At 42.9% G+C, this 9101-nt stretch overlaps 1 protein-coding gene across 3 annotated transcripts; it reads right to left on the bottom strand.

Annotated features, from left to right (window-relative positions):
- Positions 1–439: 439 nt before the first annotated feature.
- irs4a (insulin receptor substrate 4a) lies at positions 440–7059 on the bottom strand. Of its 3 annotated transcripts, none has more exons than XM_079586588.1 (2): positions 3673–7059; positions 440–1015 (listed from the first exon to the last, which is right to left on the bottom strand). In XM_079586588.1, the coding sequence occupies exons 1-2, from the start codon at positions 6782–6784 to the stop codon at positions 1011–1013; spliced, it is 3117 nt and encodes a 1038-aa protein (XP_079442714.1). In that variant the 5' UTR covers positions 6785–7059; the 3' UTR covers positions 440–1010. The 3 variants fall into 3 exon arrangements, 2 of the variants coding, with proteins under 2 accessions (XP_079442714.1, XP_079442713.1); XM_079586587.1 differs by having other exon boundaries at positions 3669–7037; XR_013794679.1 differs by lacking the exon at positions 440–1015 and adding an exon at positions 1666–2711 and having other exon boundaries at positions 2886–7037.
- Between the last annotated feature and the right edge of the window lie 2042 nt (positions 7060–9101).

Here is a 9101-nt window from a genome sequence, read left to right as displayed (position 1 = left end):
CGTAAACGGTCAATAAATAATCAATAAATAAACAATAAATAAACAAAAGGTGAAGGGGAATGCAGAGTAGCACGACGTCATCCTGCTGTGATGTGGCAGTTTGTAAGACTAGTAGTGAAACGCAAGTACAGAAAACCACGAGTAGTGGCGTCAAAACACCCGCCGTCTATGTAAACAATGCCGCATTGCATTTTAAACGAGGACAGGAAAGCCGTGGTCGCGGAGAAACGGTATTTTGCATCACTTGACTTCACATTAATACTAATAAGAGGATTTCGTGAGCGTTTTCAGGAGGTAGCGACTCACTGTCACGTCTAACGGAAAAAGTGCTCGATTGGAAAAGTGTCTTCGTACTCGTACTTTTTTAATTCGCCCAATTTCTACGATTCACGATTTCTACTCTCGCGAGGGGCCGTTTTCAAGACGGTTCACGACTCTCTAAAGTGAGACAAAATCCACCCCTGAAAAAATATTTGACTTTATACAAATCAAAACCAGTGGAACTAAGTGCGGCGAGCGTCTTGAGGAGCGGCTCCTTGTACAAAAATGAGATTCAATATACAAGCTTCTCCTATTTACACGGATCCGGCGCGGAGGAACACAAACCTGTAACCAAAAGAGCCATGATGCGTCTCAGTTCAGTTCACACACACACACACACACACACACACACACACACACACACACACACACACACACACACACACACACACACACACACAGAAGTGCTAGATATCAGAAGCTCACAGTTCTAGTTTAGCGAACCCGCTCTAGTAAACAAGACCGAGAAACAAACTGAAAAAAATAAATAAATAAACAGTATCATTCGGACAAAATCAGACAAATGAACCCGGTTGTTGAGGCAGTTATGTGGGAAACACGGAGAGTAAGAGGTTGTGCAGTTTCTCAGTCTGTGTTGTTGGAGGACGAGGACGAGGATGATGATTCCTCTTCATCGTTCCAGAGGTCGTGTCCTGGTCCTGATTCTCCTTCGGCAACCGTTGTATTACTCAATCTGCAGGGATGAGGAGATACATATGTTAGATTGAGATGTTAGCATTAGCATTCCTGGGTTTGATTTCCAGGGGGAATTATTAAATGTGTGGCTTTCATACAATAGGAGTCGCTTTGGATATAAAGCAACTTTATCTTTATGAACTAGAGCTCATTTGTATACTGGAACCAGTAGCTTTTTTTTTTAAAGTCTACTACCTTAATATTAACATTAAAGGGATAGTTCACTTTGAAATTAAATGTTGGTATGTTTTATCTTACCTCAAGGGCATCCAAGATGTCGGTGTCTTTGTCTCCGCAGTAGTTTCAATTTTTATATTTTTAGGTCAAACCGTTCTTGTCTGACAGTCATATAATGCAGTTATATAATGCAAATTAAACAATTCCCAATCGTAAGTACACGTTGATGGCCTAAGACACGAAACAAGCGGTTTGTGTGAGAAAACGAACAGTATTTATATCGTTTTTACCTCTTGTAATACAGCCACGTCCAAGTGATCTGAGGGCGCGAGCGCATCCTTCTGTGTGACGTGTGCGCAGACTGGTGCATAGATGTATACACTAGATGTCGCATTAAAGACATTCGTTCCAATGAACTGCCGTAGCCAAGGCGACATCTAGTGTATATATATATCTATGCACCAGTCTGCGTACACGTCACACAGAAGGAAGCGCCCGCGCCCTCAGATCACTTGGATGTGGCTGTGTTACAAGAGGTAAAAACGATATAAATACTGTTCGTTTTCTCACACAAACCGCTCGTTTCGTGTCTTAGGCCATCAATGTGCACTTACGATGGGGAATTGTTTAATTTGGACTCTGTGTATGCTCTTTGAGACAGTGACCATAGACCTGCATGATATGACTGTCAGACAAGAACGGTTTGACCTAAAAATATAAAAATTGAAACTACTGCGGAGACAAAGACACCGACATCTTGGATGCCCTTGAGGTAAGCTAAAACATACCAAAATTTAATTTCAAAGTGAACTATCCCTTTAAGGACAAAACTGATTGGGATCCAGATATATTTCAACCAATTAATGTTTGTTTGTTTGATTTTTTTGTAACAGCAGACTACAAAATATAACCATAAATTGGAAATCAGGATAATGATGATGTTTAGACAGCGTTTTTCCTAAATGCTTAGAAGCAAAACCTTTTTATTATGCATTTCAGAAAATAAACTCTTCTCATCTTTTATGATATATCATCTTTTAGAGTAAAAAAAAAAAAAAACACTTTTATTTAAAGGGACAGTTCAGCCGAAAATTTAAATTCTGTCATTATTTTCTTGTTCCAAATCCGTATGAGTTTCTGTCTTCTGTCGAACACAAAAGAAGATATTTTGAAGAATGTATTTTTTTCCCATACTATGTTTGTCAATGGGGTTCATAAACTGTTTGGTTACCCATATTTATCATCTTTTGTATTCAGAAGAAGAAACAAGAGTAAATGATGACAGAGTTTTTATTTTTCGGGTGACCTAACCTTTAACCTTTGCTTATAGTGTGTGGAATTTCCCTTTTTTTTGTTGTTGTTCATTAAAGGTTGGGTAGGTAAGAATTGTCTAAATAACTTTTTGTTCAAATTGGCTTAAACTGTCTTTATATACCAATACATAATTAAAATGTAAGTACTTTGAAAAAGAGAGTATAAAAATTGACTATAGTGTATTTAATCTTCAAAAAACACAGCTCATTAATTCCATTCGGGACGAAACAAGTGATTGGCTTGCGCGACTGTCACTCTCCGTCGCCATGACTACCGCCGCTATTACTGGCTCTGCCCACGTGCGCGCAGTCGCGCACCCGTTTTTAGGTGGGAGTGAATGGAATTAATGAGCGGTGTTTATTGCAGATTAAATACACTAGAGTCACTCAGCTTTTTATACTCTCTATTTCAGAGTACTTGCATTTTAATTATGTATTGGTATAAAAAGACAGTTTAAACTAATTTGAATAAAAGTTTTTTTAGACAATTCTGACCTACCCAACCTTTAAGCAGAATATGTAATATAGTGTGAGTGCAAGTCTAATCAAAGCTTTTATAAATATTGCAAGCAAATAAGCAAGACAAATGGTCAACTTCAGCTTACTCTTATGATTAGGTGAGTGCAATGTCACCCGCAAACTTCTTGTTGAAATGATGTAGGTGTGAATGAAAAGAATGATAGATAGACCAAGAATTCAAACATTTTAAGTCATCTTGGTAAAAGTTTTACTTTGACCGTCAAAACTGTGAAAGCGAGTATATTTTATGCAGCATGCAAGTGGATTCCTTTAATATCAAACTTGCACATCACAACATCTGTGCGCATGAAGTGCTCTTTACCCAGTGCTTTTCAAAGTGTGCAAAACCAAGTTTCAAATCATGTTCAATCAATAATAATAATAAAAAAAGAATGTCTTTGAAAGCAACAGCAATATTTTTCACTATAACAACATCAAGTTGAAATGACAATTCTGCTTCATCGTCTCTTCTCAGGACAACCGGAAAGACTTGATAAGACTTATACTTTGATAATACATCACACAGCTGTCTTAATAGTTTGCATTCACACATGACAAACTCAGAAATTAATGTTGACGCAGCATGCAGCCTTTTACTTGCGGTCACTTATCTTGTAGCATAATGGGAGACAGAGATGCAACCAACCTTTTGAGGCAGTGGCACGTCCTCCCGAAACGGAGAAGTCTATACCAGCGTACGCATCGCTCTCTTGGAGGTTGCTGTTAGCGGTGCGTGGAGGGGGTGTGTCACGGGCAACTCTGGCCACGCCTCTCAGGTCCAGAGCGATGTAGTTGAGGTAGCTGGATGAGGCGGTAGCGGCGTCCGAGTGCGACCACATGCTATCGAAGGAGGTGGAGTTTTGCCATCTGCTAGCTTCCGGGGGATTCTGATTGGCTGAAGGTCTGATTCCACAACCGCTAGCGAACGAAGCAGGCGATGGTATGAAAGTCTCTGAACTGTGTCGTCTCCTTCCCTGCGGATCCGCCCTGATGACCTTCGGCTCGGTGTGAGCGAGCCGTTCGGAGACGCAAAGATGCTGCATCGTACTCAACGGATCGTCTCCGTCGTGCGTTTTCTCTGGATCCAAATTAGCGGACGCTTGTCCATAGGAGCATCCTAAGGGACGGGCGTAGTTAGGAGGGTTCCACGGAGCTACAAGCGAGTGCCGAGGAGGCCGGTCTTTCAGGAGGCTATCCATATTTAGTCCCAAATAGTCATGATCCGGTGAGGAGCAACATAGGCGATAGCAGGGCTGGGAAGGCGGCGGAGTTGAGGGCGAGTCTACGGAGGACGGCGACACTGCAGTGTGACAGGGACGAGACACAAAGTCCATGTGAATGTACTCTCCGGGACTAGGCGGGGTTTGGGGATCGGGTGGAGACATGGGAATGTAGTCCATCTTTTGGTGCTTGTCTCGGGACGGGGCTTTGTAGGAGCGCGGGAGTGAGAAGTATGAGGCCTTTGGGCCTTCCGGTGAGGCTTGGGAAAAGCCTTCAGCCACGGTGAGTTGGGACATGTCCATGTAGTCGTCGTACTCCGCCTGCTCCCTGCTGGAGGTGCCGTCGCCCGGGAGCATCATCATGTAGCCGAATCGTTCTGCTTGCTGCGAGGAACACGGGTGGACGGGATTGTTTGCTCTGGGATGCATAGGGGTGTAATCTGCATTCGGAGAGGGAGCGATGCTGTAAATCATAGGCATGTAGCCGTCATCTTTTGGGAGTTTCTTCTGACACTCGGAGCTGAGCAAGAGAGGCTTGTTTGGATAATGCAACTCAGACTTATAAGCTGACTTCAGGATGCATGAGCAAACCTGGTGTCGTTTCGACTCCACCGGGCTCGGTTCGTCCAAAGAGGACGAGGTTTGCGTAGCTTTTTGCTGCGTGACGCTTAAACTCCCGCCTAGTTTTGGCTTGGACGAATGTGCTAGCTTAAGGAAAGTCCTTTCCATGTAACTGCTCTCCTCTTCGAAAGTCCTTGCTCCATCTTTATGCCAATCCATGGTCATGTATTCAGTCAGACGGTAGTCTTCCCTAATCGGAGGCGTGCCGCCGTGGGATTCGGGAGTGGTGCAACTTGCGTGGAAGTACCTGAAGTCGCATGGGCTCGGGCAGAATTCATCAGAGGAGTTGAAGCCGCCGTCACTTGGCGAGCCGCAAATGGAGGAGCTAGAGGGGCGAGTGTGTGTGTCGGAGGCCGAGCCGTGTCCGCTGCTGCTGGACACGCTGATGGGGCTGGTGGCGGACAGGAAGTGAGACACAGGAAGTGATGCAGAGCGTGTGTGCTGGCTCGAACTTGGTGAGGCGTGAGTGCAGCAGCTGCCACTTTCTTCCCGGCCCACACTGAGGATCGGGGTGTTTAGGTGCACAAGGCTTCCCGTGCCGGAGCTGAGGGGTCGATCTTGAGTGCCTTCGCCCTCGCTTGACGTCCGGTAGCGTTGTCCTCGCCCTTTGTTTTTCCCGCTCGGCGGTGTTCCTGTCACTGAATCTGTTCTGGATGGGCGCTGCAGTCCGGTTTGGCTTGGGGGAAGGTTGCCGAGATGCCGACGAGTCGTTATAAACGGCAATGGATTTGAGCTGGAGGACTGGCTTTTGCTCCGCGGCCTAAAGTCCGGAAAGGCCTTTAAAGCCTTCATAGTGTCCAGAATAGTCTCGTGCATGTTCTGCGCTACCACAGAGTCCTCGACTTGCACCCAGATTTCACCGGGGCCGATGGAAGAAGAGCGGCCCACCTCGATAAAGAAGAAGCTCTCGGAGTGGCCGCAGCGGCGGATGTTCATCAGCGGCAGGTTAACAGCGGGCGTCTCCGAGTTCAGCTTCACCAGATGAATAGTTTTGGCAGAAAGGCACAGACGGTACACCCCCATTAAATTCCTAGTCTGACCCAAGCCTTTAGGTTTGACGTTTACCTGCCACACCTCCTTGAAAATAGTCCCCGGCGAAATCGTACCGTAACCGTCGTCAAGTTCGTCGTTGTCCAACTGCCCCTTTTTTCCCTCCGTTATAAGTTCAGTGAGCGACAAGTACCACTCCTCTTGCTCCTGTTCGCTCTCGGCGACCACCGCAAAGTACTCGTCTTTAGTATAAAGGGCAATGAGGTATTTGTTCTTGGCATCAGCCCTTTTGTTGACCGTAAAACACTGGGATAGGTAAATCACCCTTTTGGCAGGGCATGTAACACCGGAGGCAGCAGCTTTAAGGGCGTTTCGAAATTTCTTCTCGCTGTCGTAGTACTCCAACCGACTAGGCCCGAGATTGCTGGCGCCCCTAAGGACAAAGAACCTCTTGTGGCCATGTTTCTGTTTTCGAAGATAGCCACATTTCCATATGTCCCGGTCCACGCCGGCGGAGCAGACGGCGGCGGCGGCCAGGGCGGCAGCGGTGGTGTCGGCGCTGAGTACGCGGCAGAAGGCAGAGTCGTGCACCTTATACTGGAGGGGTGGCAGGTTCTTCCTCAATACAGCATCCTGAGGGCTCTCATCTGGGAACAGATGATGCACTTTAAAGTGGTAAGGCGGATGGTACCTCCTCTGTGGCTGAGAATAAGAGGAGGCTGTTAAGTGCATGGGCAAACGGGAGCTGTTATTGATTGAGGTGGTGGAGGCAGAGGAGGAAGATGATGAGGAAGATGAGGATGGTGGCTCCCCGGTAGCACAAGAGATGTCGCCGTTAGTCGCGGTCGTTTTCGTGACAACGCGACGCGGTTGTGCCTCCAATGTCAACATGACGCCGTGATTCGGTAAATGCGGCCGATCTTCCATGGGACAATGCAATGAAAGGTCACTTTACCTCAGCTTTACGCCGATGCACGGCCCATTTTGTTGGCTAGCTCTGATACAATTACACGTTCGAGTAATCCGTGCTGCTTTCCGATGTATCGCCGCGGTGATTGTTCAGCACGACAAGCACGACGAAACGTTGCATCTTCGCGGAGCCTCCATCATCGCTCGCTGCCATTATAAATCTTTATTTGCCCGCTTCACTCATGGTGGCTACACATCACTACAGCCCAGCGAAAACATCACGTGACGCGCACGTCAGCGTACTGCGCGGGGTGAACGGCGTCAGGAGACGCTGCTGATTGGTCCGCTCGTGTGACAGACAGCACTCTAAACCAATCAGAGCTGTCGTTCCAGCAAGCGCTTCTTGTTGATTGGAGGAGCGCGCTGCCTCTGTGTGCTGGTGCTGGAATGAATATCTTTGGAATGAAAATAAGAGCCAAAATGCGAGAACGAGATGGTTTATTTCACACAAGAATGTAGTAGTACATTTTTTGAAATATTGAAAATAAAATATTAACCGATTTTAATGACTGACAGGGGCATAGTGTCTCGCGCTGATCTGTCAGTCAAAAGTTTGGACACTCCTGCTCATTCTTTATTATAATATGTTTTATGATTATGTCACTATTCAAATAGTTTTAGAATAATAGCATCACAATCATTTGAAGTATAGAAACCATGTGGCTAGAAAGTGGTAATGTCAAAAAAATATAAACAGTTAGCTGTTATCTCAAATAGCCTAATGACATTTGATATCATTTTAATTATATAGAACCCCATGATTTTTTATTATCTACATTGTTTTTATGTTTTGATTGCAGGGCCAGACAAACTGAAGCTCTTATTTCTTTACTTCATGTTTGTGAGGATGGATGAAGTTCATTCTTTCCTTTTATTCTGTCTGATGTTTTATACTGACTGAATCTGACATGATTAATAAAAATAATAATACGTTTTTGTATCTGAATTTACTGCCTTAAATACTCATTATGAATGTGTTCGACCCAGTGCAGGAGATGAAGGGATGCTTGAAAACGAGCAGGATTTATTGAAATATCAGTGTTTAGCCAGTGTTTAGTGCTTCACAATAAACCATTCTCTGATCTCAGACTTACTTGTGTAGACAACACCGCACACAACAAACAGCCATAGAAAATAATAAACAATGAAAAGCTATAATTATTCACATTAAATGAGTATATGAAAGAAAGAAACAACACACATGAAGTTGGCTGCTGTCCTCAGATCCTTCAAATGTTTAATGCTGTAATGCTGAAAGGATATATCAAGTTACTGAGGTTGCATGTTTTAGAAGGATATCATATTTTAATATCAGGCTATTAAATATTATACATCAGTGGTATTTTCTTCTAATAGGCTACACTCGTGTTTCAACACACTGCATATGCAGAGATACTGAAAATACTGAAAAAGTCACAAATCAACACAACTAAATGCAACACAACAAAAACAGTAATATTGAGAAATATTATGACAATTTAAAATAGCTGTTTTCTATTTTAATATATTTTAAAGTGTAATATATTCCTGTGATCAAAGCTGAATTTTCAGCATCATTACTCCAGTCTTCAGTGTCACATGATCCTTCAGAAATCAGTATAATATGATTTGATGCTATAAAACTATAATAAAAATTATAAAAACATATTTTTATTAATGTTGAAAACAGTTATGTAAAAAAAACAGGATTATTTGATGAATAGAAAGATCAAAATAACAGCATTTATCTGAAATTACTTTATACACTATCGTTCAAAAGTTTGGGGTCAGTAAGAATTTTTATTTTTTGGGAAAGAAATGAATTCAAGGATGCATTAAATTGATCAAATTTTACAGTAAATCATCATATTATACTGATTTCTGAAGGATCATGTGACACTGAAGACTGCAGTAATGATGCTGAAAATACAGCTTTGATCACAGGAATATTTTAAAATATAGGCCTATCAAAATAGAAAACTTTTTTTTTAATTGTCATAATATTTAACAATATTACTTATTTTTATTAATTATATATATAGATTTTGCATTTTAAATCAAATAAATGCAGCCTTGGTGAGCAGAAAAGACATCATTTCATGACTAATGATCTAGTTGTATTCATCTGCTGTTGGATCAAATCCTCTCTCTCCTCTTCATCCTGCAGTGATAATGTGGTCAGAGTAATAATCTCATTTTACATATAGTCCAAAGCTATTTATAGACATCAGAGCCAAATATATCCAGAGATCCTCTTACTAAAATATAGTCTTTTATTAATTTCTCATTATTTTGA

Source organism: Phoxinus phoxinus (assembly GCF_949152265.1).
Source record: "Phoxinus phoxinus genome assembly, chromosome: 17".
NCBI lineage: Eukaryota > Metazoa > Chordata > Actinopteri > Cypriniformes > Leuciscidae > Phoxinus > Phoxinus phoxinus.
This window is presented reverse-complemented; position numbering and strand designations above follow the sequence as displayed.